Raw genomic sequence first — 22,516 nt, 5'->3', positions numbered from 1 at the left:
CACACACACACACACACACACACACAACACAGTCAGTACTTTGCGAAGTTATTGGTTAGTACTTCAGTACCTGAACTGAAGCATTGTGTGAAAGTCAATTTTCCAAACATCATTCTACTTTTAATGCTTTTATCTAGCCCCCAGATTTATGGGTTGAACAAAACAATCACAAAAAAGGATATTGCCTGGAGGCTAAGGCCCCAAAGGGATCCATAAATCTGAGTGGACACAAGATGATTAACAGGATTGTGATTTACAAAAATGAAAATGATGTTATGAACATTTCTATTGTAAAATATTGGAGAGTTTAATAGAGTGCAGAAAATCCCTCATCTGTCAATATATGAAATATGAAAACGAGTAAATGTTGGTTTGTTTTAATGGTGCACAACCCAAAAATGTTGGGAGCCACTGGTGGAATGGCAACATTAAAAGTTTGTTTTCACCCACGAGTGTAACCATCTTAAGTTAATCAAAACCATCATAGTCACTTTGCAAAGTGAGATCATATAGTATTTTCACATTTTGTGTTACACTATAAACAATAAAACACATGATAGTTTATGGACTTGATCTGCATTTACTGTGAACTGAAAATTCCTACTAATTTTTCTGTAGGTACATATCTCATAATTCTGACTTTGCATTTTGTAATTATGAGGAAACCGTCTCAGAGTTACGTGATCTTTATCTTGTAATGAATTGTATCAAAATCATTGGGTCTTTACATCATTCTTATTAGGAAGAACTGTCATTATGAGAAAGGCAAGATTAGTCTTCACCATTTAAGCAAATAGGAACACAATGACTCCAAACCAAATTTAATTGATCACCTTTCTTGGTTTGTGGCATTAAGAGGAAATGTGATTAGTAATATTACCAGTGCGTCAGCGCGGTGTAGACATTTCATGATTCACTGATTTTATAGATTAAAGGAGACTGATCCACCTGAGGCTGCTCCAGCATATATAAATACACTATAGAGAGGTTTTCTTCATATCAGATTAGTTGTAATTAGATACCGAGTAAACGGGGAGATGTGAAAGTAATAATTATGAGATATGGGAATCATAATAATATATATTCAGTTACTGTCTTGCTGCAGTTCACATTTGTAAATCTTCAAAGTTTCAAATCAAGCTCCTACACAGGTCTGCACCAATGTGGGTGACAGATTTACTTATTAATTATTCTGTTTGCAGGACTCTGGCAAAAAAAATTATGAATTTATTTCTGTTAGCGAAGCTACTAATTTAGACTCCAGCAGCAATCTGTATCTATATTTTTTTGTCACTGGGAGATGTGTGTCTATACAGCATGAGAGCTACGCCCTGCTCTCCTCAGTCCAACATAATAAACTGAGGTGGCATTATGACACAACACAGGCTTGAAAAACAGCCTGTGGAAATGTTATACACAGATGTAAATAAACCAAGGTATAATCCTTTAATGCATCATTAAAAGCCAAATGTCAAGGTATCAAAAACAGAACTGAAGTCTCCACTAACACTGCTGCTGCTACAGAGATCTCTTTTCCCACTGGATTTGCTCTTTCATTTTCAATATTTAACTGATTGTATTTTCCATATTAAATGGGTCATAACTGTACACAGCATAGCTACTCTCTTTTTACTATACGTACCCTTTATCGGCTCTGACCATACGTAGACTATGGAAAATTTAAAAGCTTTCAGTGGGTAGTTGATTGCTTTTCATGTCACAATGGATAAAATTTCATTAGGTTATTAAAGACAAAGAGAAAATCATTGTCCTTATAAAATGTTCATTTAATCATGACACAGTAAATGCATGTAAAGAAATAAATATAACAATGTGCATTGTATTTCACTTGGTCTCTTTGTTTGAATTGTTTTTATTTAGGCATTTTAAATCTTCCAAAGCAGACATCATAATCACATCACTGCTACACTGTGTGGCATTCACTATGCATATTTTGCATACTGTATCAATTATCTTGCTTTATCATAGAGTATAAAATATCATAATTAAAAACATGGACAAGGAGAGATTTGAAGATTTCCCAAAACTGCAGCAAAACATTTTAATATTAACATTAGAGGACTAATGGCTATTTAACATCGTCCAGCTAACTGAGTCAGATTCTCGCAAGGAAAAGCTACTGAATTTCACCATTCATACATATTTCCCCCTTCCCCTAAAACAGCTCACTTTAACCAGAGCGGATTAGTCTGTACAGTCAGAAATGAGAGGGTTTGTCACTGTTCCTATTCAGTAATAACACACAGATGTACAACCCTGCTGAGGCTGAACTTGGAAAAGTTGGAATGAGAGAGAGGAACCCATGGGAATGCATTGGTGGTATGAGAAATGTTTTGATCGGAACTTTTGGCATTACGATAAATTAACACTGGTTTAGTTAATGGGTTCAAGCCTTGGCATCTTTTGAAGGTCAGTTTTCCCTTCAGCCCCTGGCTGTGTATCTACACATTGAAGACATAACGAATTAGAGTCTTCTTTGGTTTCTAGTTTTAAAGCCGACTTGTTTGAGTTCACAAATCTTGAGTCATGTTTTGTTTTTTGGCCAGTCACATACAGTAATCCTAATTTTGGGTGGAGACATAAATATGTTCAATCACTCGAAGGCAGAAGACCCAGTCGGACGGCAGCTGCTCGTAGGACATCTTGTTTCCGTCCAATCGTAGGATCTTCATCCTGGAGTAGGACAGAGGTCCCACTTCTCTGCAAAAACTGGTCACGTTGAACTCTGTGGTGAAGGGACGGAAAACAGGCAGGCTCTTTAAAACATACACAGATCACATTTATTATTAGAGACCCATTATTCACCCGAGTGACAGCCATCTGCTCATTGCTGTCTTGTCAAAACACTGCAGATACTAAAGCAGTCCAGAGAGCTTTGATTTCACATCATGTACCATGTGTTCACCATGTCTTGCCCTTCAATTACTTCTCTTATCTGTGCAGTCTGCAAATGTGCCTCTGCTTCTAATAGAGTCTGCATTTACCATTAGGTGTCTTGCAGGTGCTGTGGTGAAAATGGAGGCAGAAGAAACCACAATACCCTTTTCTGCTTTCTCACTTTGTTTTCAGTAGTAGAGAGTCTCTGAGCTCAGACTGCAGGCTTTGGCAGACAGAAACTGCGGTAGCTGTAAGGCTGCTTGCTAGACGATGAGGTGTGTGTTATTGTGGAAGTGTTTTGCCGTCTGTCTGTCTCGATGGTACACAGCCCCGCTGTCTGCTGCATCACACACTGACAAACAAGAGCTGATTTACACTTTGCCAGAGCCTGTGAGCTGCTCTCCAGGTCATTGCTGCTGGATGGTCATGTGAGTCAAAATGTGGCTCCTGGCTACAAGACTGCTGCATTGTGACATAAATCCTATCTGTCAAAAAAAAGGCCAGAGTGATGGGGAGCAGACAGAGAAGAGAGGAGAGACTGAAGAGGGGAACAGCATGTGCTTCTGGCTCATCTGGCACTCTTACCACTGAATCCATCACAGATGTTTTCATACCACTCTCCTTACTTCTTTACTAGCCCACTTTCCCTTCATGCAACCACCCAATATTCCCTCCCCTCTTCTCTCCTCCACCCTCTTTTCACTTCTTTTCTTTCCATGTCTCCCTCTGAGTCCCTCCCCTCCCTTCGATCTCACTCTTCTTCCATCTCTGACTCGCTTCGCCTGCTAGCCGCAGCCCCTCCCGAGTCTGTATGCAGTGAGGAGGGCCAGTTGCGTTCAAGTGGGTTGGGGCTCTGCAGGTTTCTATAGAGGTACTTTACAGATCTTGTCACATTTTCCACATTTCTTCTCTCAGCGCCACCTCCTCTGGTGGTCACCCACGTAACTCGCTAACACTGCGCTTGAAAAATGTATCAAAGTGCGTACATGTGTGGGAAGTTCAAATTTCCCAAACATGAAGTCAGTGACACCTCTACATTCAATGTGTGAAAGGTGACTGCATCTGCGTGCGAACGCATGCACATGTTTTTTTGTGTATGTATGCACCTCACCTTGTATTTCGTTGGCCTCCAAATAGAGGTACTGCAGGGTGGTGGGGACTGTGGGAATGGTAGTAAGTTTGTTGTAAGAAAGGTCCAGTTCCACCAAGCTGGACAAGTTGAAGACCTGTGGTTGGATGCCGCTGCTCTGCAAACCACAGCGACGTAAACGGAGGTACTTAAGGTTGAAGAACCCCACAAAGCTGTCATTATCCAGGCCAGAGAGGGAGTTATTGGACAGATAGAGCTGCTGGACAGAAGGAGGTAAATGCCTTGGGATAGATGAGAACAAATTCTCACGCAGGTCCAACAGATTCAGACTGACCACACCTGCAGGAAAATAGGAGAGGACAAAAACACAAACAAAGGTGTAAAAATTAATGCTGACAAATATGTGTGACGGATAGAATGAGTGTAAACATTTTTAGTGCTAAATGCAAGTATATAGTCAGGGTGTGGGGTGTAGGCCTAATCAGTACAACAAAACACGTGTTTAAATGTTATTTTAATTGGTTTCATTTTCATTTGCAGAGCATTTTGGAAGTATGAAATTAAATTGTGGAACGAATGCAAGATTTTACGATGCATTACATGTTTGCTGACAGACGTGAAATCAGCTCACTGTTGAATTAGACAACTCCTTAACTCCAATCACCCTAATAGCTATGTAGAATAGACAACTGCAGACAGTCACAAAAGGACGAGCATGCAAAAGTGCCACTGTTCCAAGTAATGGGAACCCTTTTTTAATGTTTGTTTACTGTGTGTTTTGCATGATGTGAACAGATACAAGACAGCAGGACAAAGCTATGCTGTACTTCATCACTTCCCATCCCAAGTACGTGTAGAGATGTATTGTATTTGATGCATGTATGAACAAAGGAAATGACACATTACACTACCTTTGAGGTCTCCCTTTGTGATGGTTTGCAGTCTATTTCCCTGCAGCAGCAGCACCGTCAAGTTGTGCAGATTCTGGAAAGCTCCGGGGCTGATGCTGCTGATTTGGTTGTAGGCCAGTCGCAGCTGCTTGAGTCCTGCTGGTAGCTCACTGGGCACTGAACTCAGGTGGTTGTGGTTGGCAAATAAGTAGTACAGCTGGGTTTGGTTCTGCAAGACGGCCTGGTCCAGATTGTCGCTCTGCAGTTGGTTGTGGTCCAGGATGAGCCAGCGCAGCCCAGTAATGTTGGCTAGCATAGAGGAGGACAGGGACGAGATGTTGTTGCCCTGGGAATAACAGAAAACATTGCCCGATGTATTTTGTCTTTGCAGACTTCCTCTTAAAATAAAACATATACAGTACAGTGTAGGTCAAACACTGTGAACAGGAAATGAAAAACCACTGTGGGTTAGTACCAGACCATTGTTAATATAAAACACGCTCAGTGCCTGTGTCAGTGTTTTTCTTACCTGTAGAAACAGGTATTGGGTTCTGTCCGGCAGGTTGTCAGGGATGTCGGCCAAGCCTCTGTGGTCACAGTAAAGTGCTGTGGTCCACTGGATGGGGCAGTCACATTGTTGAGGACATGCCTGTGGGTTGTTAGCTCTGAACCAGGCTGGGTCCATCCGCCCCTGCAGGCTCAGAACACTGGGTTCACCCAGCAGGCGGTTAATCCACAGGGGAACACCCCCGTAGTCCATAGCAGCTACAACAGTGGCTGAGGCAGAGTGAAAGACACACAGCAGCACCATGACGGCACAGCGAAGGAGAGCCATGGAAAGAGCTGGCGAGATACACAATCCTGCAAATTAAACAAGATAACAGTGATTAATGGGAGTGTATTTTACATGTCAAACTCAATTTACTAATATAAGCCTGTGAAGGTTGTATAATGTCTACTGTGCCACTGGAGGAGCTAAGTCAAGTCAGAGAAAATTTCTTAAATGATCTCACATGGGTGTCCTGGCTTTGGCATGGGAATAACACATTTAACAGAAAGCCTGGAGGCACAAACTGTATTATGGGAAGTGTAGGATCCAGGGTTTTTGGAGATTGACCCAAATGACCTCCACAGCATGAGTGTTGACCTTAACTTAAAACTATGGTCTAGGGATGGCAACACTGGTCTGTCTGATGGTTGGTCAGTCCACCACTTTGGTCCAGACGGAAATCAACAACTAGTCGATGTATGGCCAAAGGATTTTATAGAGACATTCATATTTCAGGATGACATTTGTGATCCTCTGACTGTACTTCTAGTGCCACCAGCAGGTCAAAGTTTCAATGTGTCCAGTACTTTCATTTATGGTAGTAGTTTATAGTAGTTTAAGTCCCCCATCTTCACGGAACTGCAACACTACAGTAAATAGCTGGAATACCCCTTTAAGAACAGATGCAACCCTTGGATTTTAAGGAACTATTGAATGTGAAAATTGACGCATGAAAAAAAATAGTTTCAGCGTGAGTTCAAACTTATGGCAGCCCCTCTCTTTATGACATGACTTAATAAACTGTATTAAATGAATGGAAATCATGCACCACTGTTTGAAATGCAGCACAATTGAAATGGTTGCTTTTGCAAACACATTTTCATGCACTGAAACCTCTGAGTATGAGAAGGAAGAATCATTTTTTTCCTGCACGCACAACTGTAGATGGTTACGGTAATATCCAAAAAAGCAAGTACGCACATAAGCACACACACATACCTACACTTAAACTCTGAGCAGTTAGTAGGAAAGGTTTGAATCATCAGGAAATTTGATTTTATCAGCATGTTTGCAATGTTGCATTTAGCCTTCCTCACTTATATGTCCAGTCTTATAGTACAGCACATGCTCATAAGGTTGCCAAGAGATTAAGTGTCTTACGCAATCATGACTCAAACCAACTGTAATCAGCACACATTGCAGTTCTGAACATTTCCAGTTTTGCCTGCCTTGCAAATAGAGGAAATGGAAGCAGACAAGAAACAAACGGCAGACAGACACTTACCTGTTGATCACGAGCTGCAGAGCAGAGACAGGTTGTCTTAAATTTCCAATGAAATCCTCCGAACCATCGGGAGCTGTAGTGTGGGTTAATGTGTCTAAATGTGTGTGTGTGTGCGTGTTGTGTGTGTGTGTATGTGTGTGAGTGTGTGTGTGTTTTCAAGCTAGCAGCAGTGTTTACCCAATGTCTCATACATTCCCCTTCTTCAAACGCTGCCCACATCCCAGACCCCACACCTCTTCCATGAGCTTCCCTCACTCACTTCTTCCTTTTCCCTTCTCTCAGCTCTCAGTAACAGTTGAACCCACAACATTTGGTGGAAACAATGTTTGCTTGTACCATGGAGATGCACAAAAAAAATATACAAAACTACTAACACGGACTACTGAAGAAGGGAAAAGAGAAGAGAGAAATCACATGAGGGAAACGGATCAGTTTGGATTCAGATGGTTTCAGCTAATATGAGAAAATTTTGATTAGCATTCAAGTATATCCTCTTGTGTGTGTGTGTGTGTGTGTGTGTGTGTGTGTGTGTGTGTGTGTGTGTGTGTGTGTGTGTGTGTGTGTGTGTGTGTGTGTGTGTGTGCGTGTGTGTGTGTGTGTGTGCGCGCGCGCATGTGTCTGTGATATTGGGTCTACAGCACGTGTCCTGCCTGGAGACATTCAAGCCACAAAGTACCTGGGGAGCCAAAGAGACCATTCTGTGTGTATATGTGTGTGTCTTTGTGTGTGTGTGTGTGTGTGTGTGTGTGTCTGTGTGTGTATGTGTGTGTGTGTGTGGAAGGAACTTCTTGCAAGCATCTGAGCAGACTAGAGGAAAACGATTCCAGATTCCTCTCCCCCCAGATTGAGGGGAGAGCTCTGAGAAAAGAGGCAAGGTGGAGAGCAAAAGGTAAAGAGGGGACAGTATTTTCTGATCAGAAAACAAAAAGAGCGCCCTCTAGGAAAAACAGAGAGAATGACTTTCTTTTAACCATAAACCATGAAAAGAACATGCGCTTTACTATAATGCCACTTCCACTCTTGCGCCTGTGCATGTGTGATATAGGCCTCTGCAGAAGCTAGGTGTTAATTCTACATACAGTAAATGAATGTCTAGGGAATAAAGAGGGCAATATTAAGGAATACGTGTGGGTAGTTCAGAGTTGTTTATGATAAATTTCCAGAATAAGATTTGTGATGGTTCACGGCTCTGGTGTCATAAAAGAAACAAATTCTACAAACGAAATAACAACGTGAGTGCGAACATGCTGACGTTTAGCAGTTATTAAGTTTACCATGTAAAATGATGTGAATACAATTCATGCCGTGAAAAAAGAATCGACCTAATTTTATGTCAATAAATTCAGTAGTTGGGATATTTCACTCGTAACTCAATTATTTTGGTGCTAGAGGACAAAGTCAAGAGATCACCACAGTCACTAGGATTCACTGTGTAATTGTAACTGTGTAATATTTTTTGCACCAGTCCATCCGGTAGATGTTGAGATACTTAACCGCATGTGTAATAGATTTGACCTACTAATGACGCTTGATGAAAAGTCAAGGGATCTCCCTAGTCACTAGGATTCATAGTCTGTTAGCCATGCATGCATGTCTGTGTAATATTATTGCACCAATCATTCCAGCAGATGTCACGTTATTTAACCGGATGAGTCATAGATTTGACCTACTTATGACGCTTGATGAAAAGTCAAGTCTTTAAGACACATTGTTTGGGCACCATGAATCTAAACCCAATCACTAGCTCTTTCACTAAAAAATAACAATCTAAACCTCATGTTGGCATTAGTAAGTAAAATCATGAGATCACAAAACTCAGAAGAATTCATCCTCTGGAAACCACAGATTTCTGTACAAAAATGTTTTAAGGCAATCCATCCACAGTAACAGCTATTGACCAGCTAACACTGTCATCCCGAGAGCTTTACGCTGGAAAGCAAAGCGAATAGTGTCTTTCTCAATGTGTGTCACCTTTTCCCAGTCCCGCTTTCCATCATCAATCAGATTTCTTGTCGAACGGTGTCATGTTCTTGCAGCTCATTTCTAACTGGTTGAGTGAGGGTTTTCGGAAACATGAACAAGAGCTGGTGTGTCAGCAGCAGCAGTTTGGCAGCTCCTCACCGTCCTACACACCCTGTGCTGTACTTTTCTTGGTTCGCTCATAAACAGGAGACGGAACTAGGAAAGGGCGTCCTTCCATCCGCCATTGGCTCTTATCCAGAATAACACCTTTCACTGAAACATTTCACTCCACATATAAATATTCATCTCACTCACACACGAGGTCATTGTTAGATGGAATATTTATGCTGAATAAATATTTGTAGGCTTGGTTTCTGATCTTGCAATGTAACAAAAAATCGCCTTGCTCACCCACCACCTAGCTACCCCATAATAACTGCAAAAATTGAGGGACTTTCACCTACAGAAAGTATTTCTGTTTCAAAGGTTAGTAATTTCCATATGTATGCCATAGGAAAGAAACACCTAATAATAAATTTCACAAGTCTTGATTACAGCATTAAAAACAGAACACACCTCCACCAGATGTGACGCCATACGCCTCCTGGTCTTTTGCATCACATTGCAAAGACAGTTTGTTGAGGTAACCTATAATCATACTGTATTTAATTTCTTGTTACAATTGTTTGTTAGAGTCATGAAATTACTTTTAAACCTCATGTTCACTCCCAAACAGGAAATTCTGCCCTCAGGTGGTTTCCTGTTTAGGAGCTGGCAGGTATAGTCGCTCGTCAAACAGCTTCTCAGGTTGAGAAGTCTTCAAATACTCTGCTGTCGCTACAGAGAATGTTTCAGTTGCACTTGTTAAGAGGAGCTGCACATGAAACATTATCATAGTTACAGAGGTCTGGCGGTGCTTTCCAAACATTCTCGTCAAATGTAATGCAGTGGAAATATTGTGTCTGTGTTGCACCAGTTTGGTTGCGATATACCTTTTGTCCAAAATCTGTTGCCTGATAAGTTTAAAAGCGTAGCCTTGGAAACAAAAAGTATCAGTCTCACCTCACCTGACCCATTTCACCCACCTGTAGATGTTCTAATGTTTACTTTCGGCCCTTTTTGAAACTTTTTTGGTTTTCCTTTTTTCATTCATTCTCGGTTCTAGGTTCTCTCTCTCTCTCTCTCTCTCTCTCTCTCTCTCTCTCTCTCGCTCTCTCTCTCTGTCTTTTGTTTTCCTGTGCAGCCACTAAGCGGACCCTGAAGTGAGATCATTTTGTCAGTTGTTGCCTGATATATTTGCGTGACATTTGTCTTCTGATGACACAAAAATACATGTTACTTTTTGAAATTAAAACAAATGAACTTAAGTCTTAAGTCTCTTTCCTTTTCGACCTCTTGCTTTTCGTGTTGACATAATGTCAGTCATTCATCATCTGCTCCCTACATTTCCTATCACTGACACTAGATGGCTGTATTTCATCAGTAATCAACAGCAGATAAAAGCTTCTCACAGGTTGGAATAAAACTGAGGTAAAGGTTTACTTTGCCAATGTTTACAATACACCTGCAAACAACACATTAACACGTGGGACGTGGGACGTGTTAATGTAAAGGAAAATGACAAATGCACTGACTGAATGAAGAAATGAAAGGTTAAACTCTCTTTGTTATACTGTAAGATATATATTTTTCTTTATGAACCATTCATTTTAGTATTGAAATTCACTTCAGCGTTGTGATTTAAGTACTGCTCTAAGCTGAGTGTATTTTCATGCTGTCAAAGTCATCCTGACACTGACAATGAGTTTCACTATGACTGAAGTGTTATGCAACAGACTTCCCCAGCATGGTGTTGAACTGGAGATGCAGTTGCAGTTGCAGTTGCGTGCATCTTATACCACTAGGTCACTAGTGCACTTAGTGCATTATTAACATTTCCTTTTTCAATGTAGCACAGAAGATCTAACACAAATCATCATATCATACATGTATACTTATAACATACATACATAAAAACCTGTTGCTTTTCTCAGTGTGAGAAAAAGACAAGAAGCTCGACGTGGTGTAATCATGAACATCTGTGCGTGATTCAAGTGTGTGTGTGTGTGTGTGTGTGTACATGGACATCTGCTTTCTATCGCATGGTTTATGCTGCCCCTGTGCCCTGGGGTGCCATGGTTCAAGTTACCTTGAGGAGCCACATTGTCCCAGGACTACTAAGACCGGATCTGTGTGCATTTTCTATAAGAATGTGTTATCTATGTAATGTTGTGTAATTAAACAATCTCTTTATGTAATTTAGAATTCAGTATATTTTCTTTGGCATACAGTGAGCGAGAAGTTTTTGTGGCATGGATACTTCAAGAGGAACCATTGCGTTCGAATTGGTAGTTGCACAGTGTGTGTGTGTGTGTGTGTGTGTGTGCGCATATACTTACATAAATCACCTTGTGAAGACAACAATCTGGTTCCCACTAGGTTATCCATTAAATTATAGGGTAAAATGAAATGTAAGTCAGGACAATGTCCTCCTAAGACAAGTTTATTTGAGTTCAGGAGATTACAGATAAAGTGCCACAGATGTAATAATGAGCTAATGACTGCCGCAGTGAAAGCCATTGCAAAAAAGTCAATTCAGCTTCATCCTATGGCAAGATACAAAACATATTTCCAACATTACATCTTATACAGAAAAATACGGCGCTTTTAGTTATTGCAAATTTATTAGGACCATATGAATCCTTACGGCAGCCAGATGAAAGAACATCTGACTGCCATACATACTGTACATAATTAGACAGTTTAATTCATTTCAATCAATACAACGGCTTTCAAACAAAGTGCATTTCCCCTAATTGATCTGATTTGATGCTGGAGATAAAAACGTATTTGAAGGCATCTGAAGAAAGCTTGATGTTTTGTGTATTTTATGGTATTTTTGTGGTATTTTTATGGTAGCCTTTGTCTCTTTCTTCAGGTGAGTGACAAAAGAAGCAACCCCAGAATGAAAATTCCTCTGACATTCCTGTGAAGAGTTGAGGGCTTGAGTGGAAAGGGCTTGGTCGTCTGATCTTCTGATCTCTGCTCAGTGCTCCTCATGACCCAGACAGTAGACTGGGGGAAAGGACACGGGTGGGGGTAGGGTTTGTTTGGGGCTACCCAGAGTCCACCTGGGCCTCTTACTTTGAAGTCCTGGTCAGCAGAGAATGACTTTGTCTCACTCTAAATAATAACTGCTGCACCTTTAGTTTATGTTGTTTATGTATGTAGATACGAATCACACACATGCATTTACATACAAAGAAAGACACACACACAGACACACATCACAGCAGAGTTTATCTACTCAACCATCTTACTTAAACAGCCCTTTGATGTTGTATTGCATGAGGTATTAACCTCAAGGTTCATAAGGTTGTCAGGTGTCAGTAACGAGTCAAGGGTGAGAGTTCATCTTTGTTCAGCTTGCACTTGGGCAGCTCCTCCTTACAGAGAAATAAAGCTGTGTTGAGTCCATCATCCATGTGCTTTTGACAAATCAGCCAGTTAGACATACAGTGCATTTAGAAAAGTATTCAGTCACATTAGTTTTTGTTGCAGCCTTATACAAAAATTAATAATAATCCCCCCCCCCCTCATCAATCTACACTCAATACCAGTTTCAGTTTTTCCTTTTTAATAACTTTGCACAAATTTCAAAAATTCTGTTTTTGCTTTGTTTTTGCATGGTTATTAGGCTCATGCCAGCAGTTGTGGCAAAGTGCGTAAAGCTGCTTTTCCCCCTTTCCCCTGCATTCTGCATTTTCTATCTATCTATCTATCTATCTATCTATCTATCTATCTATCTATCTATCTATCTATCTATCTATCTATCTATCTATCTATCTATCTATCTATCTATCTATCTATCTATCACCACTCTTCTCAGTCTGAAAACTTTGAGAGCTTTATGGTGGTTATGGAACGGCAGCTGATGTTAGCGTTGTGTTGACTTAAAAATTGTGACACAGAAAGTCAGCAGGTAAAGTTGTTGAATTTTGACAGGAAAATAGATGTTTCAAGAAAACTTTTGGCAAGATAACAAATAAGCCAAGTCAAAGTCAACAGGCCACAACAGACAACATGCTGGCTTATGATGGAGAAAATGCTATCTGGATCTCTGGAAGTAACACAAGTCAGTGGATTTCTATGTCTCAACATGAAATGGCACATCCAAAGGAAGAGACAATCCCCGTTACTTTTCTGTGTGTTGAATATATGAATGCGCAGAGATTAAACAAAAGTGAGTGAGTGAAAAACCCTGATTCAGATGGAGCTTGTGTCGGACAGAAGATGCAGAAGCAGGAAGAGGCCCACATTTAGACCAGGCAGACAACATGAGAGGACTGTCACACATGTTTTCATTTAACCCTTTATGAGATTTAAGGGTGTTGGAGAGGAATGGAGAAAATTGGATCCACCCCTTCAACAAATCTTTGTTTATGGCACAGGGGATTTTTTGCTAAGTGGGCTAGACAGCATTCAAATACTATGGTAAGTTTTGTGATCCATTAGCAGTCTATTGCTCTAAATAATATTTGAAAGATGTACATTTTCAGGCACTTTCACCATGTCCATACAATCTAAAAGACACTGCCACTAAACTCACTCATACCCTTGGACAGCATGTGGCACTGTTTTTTTTTTGCCAGTACAGATAAATAATTTAGCAGTTTGGATCCAGTCAGCCAAAACTGCCAAAGGCAAAAGTACAAATTATGGAGAAATAGTGCTGGTTTCAGCTCAGAGGGAATGAATATGCTGGGAACAAACCATCACAGCCACGGCATCTCACAATAGTGGAAAAAGAGGCTCCAGACTGGGGGGTGTGGGGTGCGCTGGGCCATGCCTGAATGAACAAAATGGGGTGCAGGAGGGCGGATTAGGGGGTGGAAGAAACCAACAGTAAAGTAACAGACAGAGAGGGCTGGAGAGGGGGATGGCAGAATGGAAAGGAAGGCAGGGAGGGGAGGAAAGCAATTTTTTTTTTTTTACAAAGTGTTTGTCGGAGTCCCTTCCACTCCTGAGAAGACTCTGAGTGAGACAGGGGACAAGGAGGGTCAGTCTCTCTGATCAGGTAGGTGTGTGTCTTTGTATGTACATGCATGTGTGTGAACATGTGTCTGTCTGTCTCTTTGGTATCTTTCTATGAAACCTTATAGGAGATAAATAAACACATGATGATAGAGTCATATTTTTGGGGGGAGGGAGGGGACCCTCTTCTGCAGAAAAGGGTTATTATAGGATATTTTCCCACAATTCTGGTGCAACAGTGAGAACCATTCACAAAGCTGTTATTCATGGCCAGGTTTATCCTTTTTTCAATGCTTCCTCTCTGAATCCCCTGTGGATTAAGACCCCAAAGAATGTGCCTCTCTGCAGGCAGTTACATTTCCAAAACAAGGTCGGTCAGTGTCTGCACTGCACGTTCGACTGTTCATTTAACCTCAACAGGATAACAGCGAGCTTGGCTCAGTTTGTTCTCCAAAGGTGTGAGAGAAAGTATGCTTTTGCAAAGTTTATTTTTTTGACTTTTTGGTGGCTTAATGAATATTTTATTCATTTATTTTTACTAATCCAGTATCTCTCTCTCTCTATGTATACATATATAGGATAATAACTTGCCCTTGGTGGATACGGAGGATCAGCACAAGAGCACATTTTTACCATCAGTTTACTCTAAACTTTACATTTTTCAAAGTGTTTAAAAATATCAGTCAATATCGCCCCATCAACAAAATAATTTTGTCAATTTGTGAATGACTATTTCTTCTTTCTCATTTAAATTTTATTACCATGTCTCTCTGTTTTTTGTTTGTTTTTTTTTATCTGTTAGATTACATTGAAGATTTGAGTGACTGCGACCATGCGGCTGGTGATTGTCTTCCTCTTGTCTGCCCTGCTTCCACTCTCTCTCTCCCATGGACGGGACCCCTTCGCCTGGTTATACGGCTGGCAGAGCCAAGGATACTATTTTGGCTCCCTACAGGCAGACACCACAGGAGGAGAGTGTCCTGATGTGTGTGACTGCCCCCCCTCCTTCCCTACTGCCATGTACTGTGATGGGCGGGGTCTGACAGACATGCCAACAATTCCCTCGCGTGTCAAATACTTGTACCTCCAAAACAATGCTATCACAGCTGTGCCCGACTCGGCCATGATCAATGCAACCAATCTGGTGTGGCTCATGATGCACCACAACCAGCTGACATCTGAAGCCATTGGTAAAAAGGTAAACCTACATCTGGTCTGAGACAGATCTCAGAGTGTGATGCAGTGATGCTGGTCTAAATGGTTGTCAGATGGCTGGAAGGTGGTTTACATGTTGTGTAATTACAAAGGAAGTTTTATTGCTGCATGTGTGAATGAACAAAATGTGAATTTTTATATTGTTATTTTTATGTTGTTTTTCCCTCTCTGTAAATCCTACACATCTGGTCTATAAATCACTTGTTTTGTGAAAAACAAAAACCAAGGAGGCATGAATACTGTATAATCTACTGTTTCATGATGCCAGTCCCCTATTTTTGCATGAATTTGTTGGAATATTGTTATTTATCTATCTACATCGGTGGAAAACATTTCTATACAGCCAATCAAATCCCTTCATTTTAAACCATATTTGCACTAAAGAGTAATGCCATTCTGCGATAGGCTGATGGTCACACTGACTAAATCTCTTCACTCAGATGAGATGCCTATGTGTTCCTTATTCTTGAATACCGCAAACAACACACTGCACGACTCGTAAGCTACAGCACAAGCTTATTTACTCTGTCTCTCAATTATTAATACTTTTAAAAGATCACTGACATTATTTTTGGCAGCAAAAGAGATGACTTAATGTGATTTTGGATGGACTTTAAACTTTCTCATGGTGGGTTAAATTACTTTTGAGTTTACCATTGTGTACATGTAGGAGAGTTGCTCATTCTTCACATCCTTTTTAGGCATTTCTGAAGTTGGAGGGATTAGAGCGTTTATATCTGCAACACAACAATTTGAACAGCATTCCTCCCAACCTCCCTCGCTCCCTGCGGGACCTGAGGATCAATCATAACAAGATTGAAAAGGTAATAATTTGCATGGTTTGATATTCATGCAGAGCCCCTCTCTGTTCTTGTTGATGACTTTGACCATACATCGGAGACATTCGAATTTAAAATCATTACACTGTTGCCTAGGTAACATCGGCAGACCTAGAGGGAATGGATAACCTCACTATCCTGTATCTCCATGACAATGCTGTCACAGACATGAGCACATCACTGAAGGCTCTGACATCTCTCACGCTGCTGGACATCAGTGGCAACAAGCTGACAAAGGTAATATGTGTGTTTGTATATGTCCCATCAAATGGACGGACAATCTTCAGTCTCCCCACAACATTTTCGCTGACTGATCCCAGGTCCCAGAGGCTCTCCCTGAACATCTGCACCAGCTCTACCTAGAGTCCAACTCCATTGACTCTCTACCAGATGACTTCCTGGGCCGTTTCACACAGCTGCAGTATGTTAGGATGGCCCACAACCAGCTCACAGACAAGGGTATCCCTCCCAACACCTTTAATGTGACTGGGCTGGTGGAGCTGGACCTGAGCTTCAACAAACTAGAGAGAATCCCTCCAGTCAGCACCACTCTGCAACATCTCTATCTGCAAGCCAACCAGATCAAAGGTAAACTATGTAATATTCTAAAGTTAATTTATCCATTAATTCTGCCTTTCCTATGTAAGCACCTCTTACTCTGTCCTGCGACTATAGAGTTCACTCTGGGTAGCTTCTGCAGCATTGTGGATGTGATGAATTTCTCCAAACTGCGAACACTGCGACTGGACGGGAACGAGATCAGTCGTCAGGACATCCCCTCAGATTCATCCCTGTGCCTGCGGCTGGCTTCCGACATTGAGGTCTAACTGTGTGTACGACACAGTTTGTAGCACTCTGCTCACAAACACATCTGACTTTACAACATGCACCATAATATGAAACACATTATTTATATGTACCAAAACCAAAGCACAGTAGGGTGATGATATAATTTAATATCAACAGCAGATGGCAGCAGTTATTATCCACAAGAGCAAAGACTGTCATATGTTTCAGTGATTTTTAACACCATTTGGAGAGGCTTTGCCAGAGGCTTGAAAACGGCCTGTTCTCTGTTGAAAATTACATTATTATTCTCAATTAGATTTATCTTTATATGAAATTTATATGAAATTACAAATACACTACACTAACACTATACATTCTGTAAGACCAATACGATTTGTGAGCCACACGTGTCTTTTTTGCGCATTGAAAATAACCTGACCCTGATCCTCTTTATATGTTGCTGTGAGGATCAATGATCTTTGTATTTTGAAACTATAGCTGTCATTATTTCTCTTTATCTATCTCTGTGTTGCCTCATGTCTTTCATTGTTTTGTCTGAGAAGCTGATGATAAACAGTGTGTATCATGTATGAGGTGAATTGTATAATTTCAAATCATTATCTGTCACAGAATACTAAGGCACAATAGTTTAGTGTCTGCTGCATGAAAATGCCTTTTTGCAGTTGGGTGCATTGTGCCAAATACTGTTTTCTTGTTTGTTTTAAAGCAGGCTGTGACAGCCTGTTTCTGTAGAGGGTCCTCCTTTTGCACAATGAACTCAAATTTCCTTAGAGACATGAAAAATATCTTTGTACAATTTGAAAAATATCTCCATACTGTACTGTAGTGAATCAGACATAGAGAGGGCTTTGAGAGTTATGATTCTTGAGTTACTGTATGCATTGCATGGATTATCATATGTTTGTTTCCAAGCCTATTGCAGAGTAAATAAAGTTGAGATTTATAAGAAAAAAGAGTAGTTTGTACAGTACGCTATATTGTCGTATCTGGCACACACACACAGACACACACACACAAACACACACACACACACACACACACACACACACACGCACACACACACATACACACACACTCTTTTTAAATACTGCATTATCTTTACCTGCTCACTGTAGATGTTGACAGTGGTCAGTAACTTCCTGCTCCACATTATTGAGGACAGTAGAGTACACATTTATGGACTGGTGCAAGGATTTAGAGGAAGCACAGGATGAAGTGGTGCTTTCAGTTTGGTTCTTATTTACACTCTGAACCCAAGATTCACAATGAGGCAACTGAAGAGAGAAAAGCACAAAAAAAAAAATCCAAACTCTATAACTAATGGTAGTTTATATATTTAATAAAACAAATAAATAACACTTAAGAAAGCTCTTAAGATGAAGTTGCCACAAAGTTGTTGATAAAGGTAATGAACGGGAAGAGGAAAGAAAAAACTTTTGCACATTGCCATAATAACACTATGTGAACTGATGGGTTGGAGGAGAGAAAGTCTTTTATAGAGATATTGGACATTTTAAATGTCAATCTTTCAACTGAAAATTCTTACACATACCAGCTTTACGAAATATTCTGACTCTTCATCCCCATCCATTCTTGTGACTGTTTGTTCCCCACAATCATGTCATTTTATCTGTGAGAAACCGTAAAGACTTGTTTTCTCTTGACTGTGAGGTGGGTGCATGGGCAAGTGAGTCATATGGCTGTCCTGTCCAACTGGAGAGAGAGAGCTGATGTCAGGTCCCCCTGGTCAAACCGCTCAACAGCCATTTTCTTCTTCTCATTATCCCTCATGCTTTTTCATACTGCCTTGCCACACACTGATTCACCTTTTTATATATGCCTCTGAATGGTCCTTGTCTTCACATAGAGGGAACAGATACCTTAGACAGAAAAACAAAACACACCTTCTTGATAAATTCATTATGCCTACCACACTATCTTCTAAGATGAACCATCTTGCTCTAAGATGGATTCATGGATGTGTGTTTCTCCGCCTCCGACCATGTGAAAAGTGGTGAGCTGTTGGATCAGGGCTGAACCCTCTATGTGTCAGCTGGCCAAGACACAGCATGTCTATATTTACAGTATTTTTCTCTCTGACTATGCTTTGTAATCTGTGGCCACACCAGCAGATAAGGTCATTACAGCTAATGTATATTATAGGTTTAAAGTGGTTAGGCTGTGGCTGCACGTCATTGACCAAAATGGCTCCTAGCCTAAAAGAGCATCAAGCAGAGATCATTGCATAGAGACACTGAGCAGAGATAAAGCCCTCGCCCTGTCTGTGAAAATGCAAAGAGGTCATCGATGACTGATGATACCGCTCACTTGCAAATTAAAACTTCCAAGCTTGGTAATCAAAAAAGGAGGAACTGTGTAACTGCTGAGTGATTTTAATCATGAAGAAGCACAGTGATGAGAACATATGACTCACTTCCTGTTGTTGATTTTTGATAGCGAAAGTGAACAGATGACAGAAAACGAGGAGAGAGGGAGAGATGCAACAAAGCCCCCTAGCTGAATTCAAATCAGGGATGTTGTGGTTCATAGTCAGCACCTTCACCGCTACCCCACCAGGGCACTATTCAATAATCAAATTTAGGTTTATAAGCCTAAATAAAGGCATCCAAACATGATTTTTGTATCATATATTAAAGACTGGATCAACTGTAGCAGGAGCCAAAAGAGAAATAATCTAATAATTTGTTGGACTCTTCTTGATCCATTAAACATGTGGGGGGAAAATGTTTATCTATATGTAAAAAGAGAGGCAGGCTAATAATAATGATAATAATAATGATAATAATCTCTTACCACAACAGAGAAAACATATTTACACAGAGGAAGACAACTATTTTACAGCAGCACAAGAAATCCCATTCATTACCTTTGGTTCTATTAATCACCTCAACAATATTTGAGAAATATGAGGGGACAGTACACTCATAGTTTATAAAGATATAATTAACTCAACATTTGTTGGGATGTGTGTGTGTTTATCTGTGACTATAAGTATTGCAACAACCTGTTGATTCATGAGTAGTTATTTATCTCTCTGTGTCACTGGTAATAATATTGTGGTCACATCATCAGACTACGATTACAGGCAACACAGACGTACGCAAGCTAACAGTATAGTCATTATGTGGAGATGTCATTGACCAAAATGAGATCTATCCATAATCAGTCACAGCAGTGGCTTAAAGGAGTAGTTGTTAACACGTGGTTACTGGCACAGAGTCACTCACCTGAGTCACATGCACACCACATAGCAATCACTGTGTTGTGTTACTGGATGCTACTGCTCCACTGTTTTATCCGTTTATCAGTACAGATGATATGAAGTTGTTATCACTCCTGCAAAAACCTGTGAGGAGGAATCATAGACAGTGTGTGCTTATTTTAGGAGAGTGACATTGTACAGCAGAAATGAGATCCAAAGGATATATCAGGGTCAGAAATCCTGCCATTATTACTGAGAGCAACGTTAACCAGCTCTGTCTATCAGATCAAGTGGGTTTAGGTGAGTCACTAATATTAGCAAGAGGGACACTTCCTTCACTCATGTGCATTAAATCATCATTCCAGTTAAAAGAAAAAAAAAATAAGTGTAAACACAAAACCAGGTCCAGGGAGTTGTGGGGGAGGTGTCTGGGCAGGTGATTGGTTGGATAACATCACTCCCTTGTCTGTTAGAGGGGGGGGCACTTTAAAACAGACCTACCTGAGCAATTTGAATTTCTTATCCAGACCTTTAAGAAGCAGATGAAAGGAGATGAGGAAATACGGCTGGAACAGTTTCAAGGATTTAATTTTCAGAAATCCCGCAGTTGTCGACCAGGTAGGATTGCAAACCTGTTTGACCAGACTTTCGCTAGATAATTTACCACACAATAGTTACACTGAATACAACTGAGGAATTAGATGCTTGCCTGTATTTGTGATCAAAAATCCAACATAAATCTGCCAAGGAACACAAAACAAAACACATCCAATGCACTACACTCGAAACTTAATGTGACACAAGAAATCATTGGAAATAATTACAATACATCCCATGATATCAGTATATTTTGAAGGTGTTATAAAGAGGAAATATTTGTTTTCTAAAATGTACTGTTCTCACAACAGTTATTTTTCTTAAGAGGTTCCAGGCACAGAAGATAAAATATGACACATATCACAACTTTTACCAATTTTACACATTTTGAAACTTTTCAATGAGCAGGATCCACATGTGGATAATGGGGATGAGAACCCTGAACGTGGGAACTGGACAAACAAAAGGGAGTACATCCTCTCTACAATCGGCTATGCCGTTGGACTGGGAAATATCTGGAGATTTCCATATTTGGCCTACAAGAATGGAGGGGGTACGTAAGGTATTTGGTGTCTATTCCATTTGTTTTAGGAAACACAATTGATAAAATTGCTGTTATTATAAATAACATAAACATACATTAAGTTTCTCTTATTTCGCGGCCACCACAGGTGCCTTTCTCATCCCCTATTTTGTGATGTTGGTGGTGACTGGAATCCCACTTTTCTTCCTGGAAAGTGCCTTAGGTCAATTCTGCAGCCAAGGTCCAATTAACACATGGAGAGCAGTGCCTTTACTGCAGGGTAAGACTCCTGTTCAAGTTTTGTGAAAGATCAGTTGGGTACATCTGAAGGTGAAGTTGTCAGATATGAAGAATTTAATGAGGCTGTTGGTTAATGGTCAACTGTTCAAACTAAAACCCAGCCCATTTTTGACTTCAGATAAGCTCTTGGTTGTTTGGGTTTAAGGTTTTGTGTCCATAAATAGACAGAGCTACTGTGAATTACTGTAGCTACGAAGATATGTTCAAAACATGTTTAAAATTTACTCAAAATTCACACCCTACTTAAACTAAAGGTGAGAGTGAAGTAAAGGGGAAAACAGTAAAGTTCTTGAAGTACACACACAATTGTACTAAGGAGTCTAGTTGAATTGTTCCCCTCTTAACACTGAGCTATAAAGGTTTTGGGAGGAGACGGCTGAGTTAATATGATCGCTGCTTACAGGCTGTGAAGATAAAGACACTGGCTGGTCACCAGTTACTTTTTCACATTTGCCATTTATGTTTTTGTTAGTACCCTCCATGTTATGTAGTTAATGTTCTCTGGAGTATAGCCTAAGGTAGAGACTCTAACTTAATTTAATTAAAACCTTCCTCTTTACAAAGACAACTGTAGTTTTCAAGGCAGTCGAAGGCACCTACACATGAAGTGATAAAATTAACAACATTTTAGAGAGGCTTTTCATGAGAACTTTCTTCACAGCAACAGTTACTTACAACTTCTCTCTACCTCTACAGGTGTTGGCATTGCCATGGTTATGGTGACTCTAATCGTATCAATTTACTATAACGTCATCATCGCCTACAGCTTGTACTACATGTTCGCCTCCTTCCAGTTTCCTCTGCCGTGGTCCAGCTGCTCCAGCAGTGTTGATCGTAACTGCAGCGACACGCCAATAGGTGCTGTTTTCATCCCCTGTTCTGCTGATTTGTCAGTCTCATTGGGTGGGGTGACATGAAATAATGATGAAAAAGTGATATAATTTGATGTGAATGATAGTTTATAAAGTTTATCAAAAGCAGGAACTGTGCTTTTTTTTTTTTTTTTTTAAATCAGTCACAACAGTGAATCTTATATCATTCT

At 40.3% G+C, this 22,516-nt stretch overlaps 3 protein-coding genes across 4 annotated transcripts in view; 2 read left to right on the top strand and 1 right to left on the bottom strand.

The window, feature by feature from the left end:
* Window positions 1–1,766: 1,766 nt before the first annotated feature.
* On the bottom strand, window positions 1,767–7,612 carry LOC111667694 (lumican). The gene is made up of 5 exons (XM_023423454.2): window positions 6,933–7,612; window positions 5,408–5,739; window positions 4,900–5,224; window positions 4,010–4,327; window positions 1,767–2,746 (listed from the first exon to the last, which is right to left on the bottom strand). The coding sequence occupies exons 2-5, from the start codon at window positions 5,711–5,713 to the stop codon at window positions 2,583–2,585; spliced, it is 1,113 nt and encodes a 370-aa protein (XP_023279222.1). The 5' UTR covers window positions 5,714–5,739; window positions 6,933–7,612; the 3' UTR covers window positions 1,767–2,582.
* Window positions 7,613–13,897: 6,285 nt separating this feature from the next.
* fmoda (fibromodulin a) lies at window positions 13,898–17,786 on the top strand. Of its 2 annotated transcripts, none has more exons than XM_023423415.2 (6): window positions 13,898–14,010; window positions 14,770–15,165; window positions 15,884–16,006; window positions 16,118–16,258; window positions 16,342–16,609; window positions 16,697–17,786. In XM_023423415.2, the coding sequence occupies exons 2-6, from the start codon at window positions 14,800–14,802 to the stop codon at window positions 16,846–16,848; spliced, it is 1,050 nt and encodes a 349-aa protein (XP_023279183.1). In that variant the 5' UTR covers window positions 13,898–14,010; window positions 14,770–14,799; the 3' UTR covers window positions 16,849–17,786. The 2 variants fall into 2 exon arrangements, with proteins under 2 accessions (XP_023279183.1, XP_023279184.1); XM_023423416.2 differs by having other exon boundaries at window positions 13,898–14,014.
* Window positions 17,787–20,583: 2,797 nt separating this feature from the next.
* Window positions 20,584–22,516, top strand: part of LOC111667717 (sodium- and chloride-dependent neutral and basic amino acid transporter B(0+)-like) — a 5,545-nt gene continuing 3,612 nt past the window's right edge. The window contains exons 1-4 of the mRNA XM_023423477.2: window positions 20,584–20,672; window positions 21,060–21,204; window positions 21,323–21,454; window positions 22,171–22,382. Of these exons, the coding sequence (XP_023279245.1) occupies window positions 20,607–20,672; window positions 21,060–21,204; window positions 21,323–21,454; window positions 22,171–22,382 (555 nt within the window). The 5' untranslated portion in view covers window positions 20,584–20,606. The remainder of the gene's footprint in view (window positions 20,673–21,059; window positions 21,205–21,322; window positions 21,455–22,170; window positions 22,383–22,516) is intronic.

The sequence above is a fragment of the Seriola lalandi genome, unplaced genomic scaffold, assembly GCF_002814215.2.
Source record: "Seriola lalandi dorsalis isolate HSWRI2012SDOR001 ecotype SW California unplaced genomic scaffold, Sedor1 jcf7180002054692, whole genome shotgun sequence".
Taxonomy (NCBI): domain Eukaryota; kingdom Metazoa; phylum Chordata; class Actinopteri; order Carangiformes; family Carangidae; genus Seriola; species Seriola lalandi.
Note: the sequence above shows the minus strand (reverse complement) of the source record. Positions and strands in the feature narration are given on the sequence as shown.

Excerpts from the sequence above, each read along its gene's own strand:
- LOC111667694 (XM_023423454.2), bottom strand. The coding sequence starts at position 5,713 with ATGGCTCTCCTTCGCTGTGCCGTCATGGTGCTGCTGTGTGTCTTTCAC. Across the intron at positions 5,225-5,407 it reads CCCAATACCTGTTTCTACAG|GGCAACAACATCTCGTCCCT; the intron begins GTAAGAAAAACA and ends TGTTATTCCCAG. Across the intron at positions 4,328-4,899 it reads CACAAAGGGAGACCTCAAAG|GTGTGGTCAGTCTGAATCTG; the intron begins GTAGTGTAATGT and ends ATTTTCCTGCAG.
- fmoda (XM_023423415.2), top strand. The coding sequence starts at position 14,800 with ATGCGGCTGGTGATTGTCTTCCTCTTGTCTGCCCTGCTTCCACTCTCT. Across the intron at positions 16,259-16,341 it reads GTGGCAACAAGCTGACAAAG|GTCCCAGAGGCTCTCCCTGA; the intron begins GTAATATGTGTG and ends GACTGATCCCAG. Across the intron at positions 16,610-16,696 it reads GCAAGCCAACCAGATCAAAG|AGTTCACTCTGGGTAGCTTC; the intron begins GTAAACTATGTA and ends CTGCGACTATAG.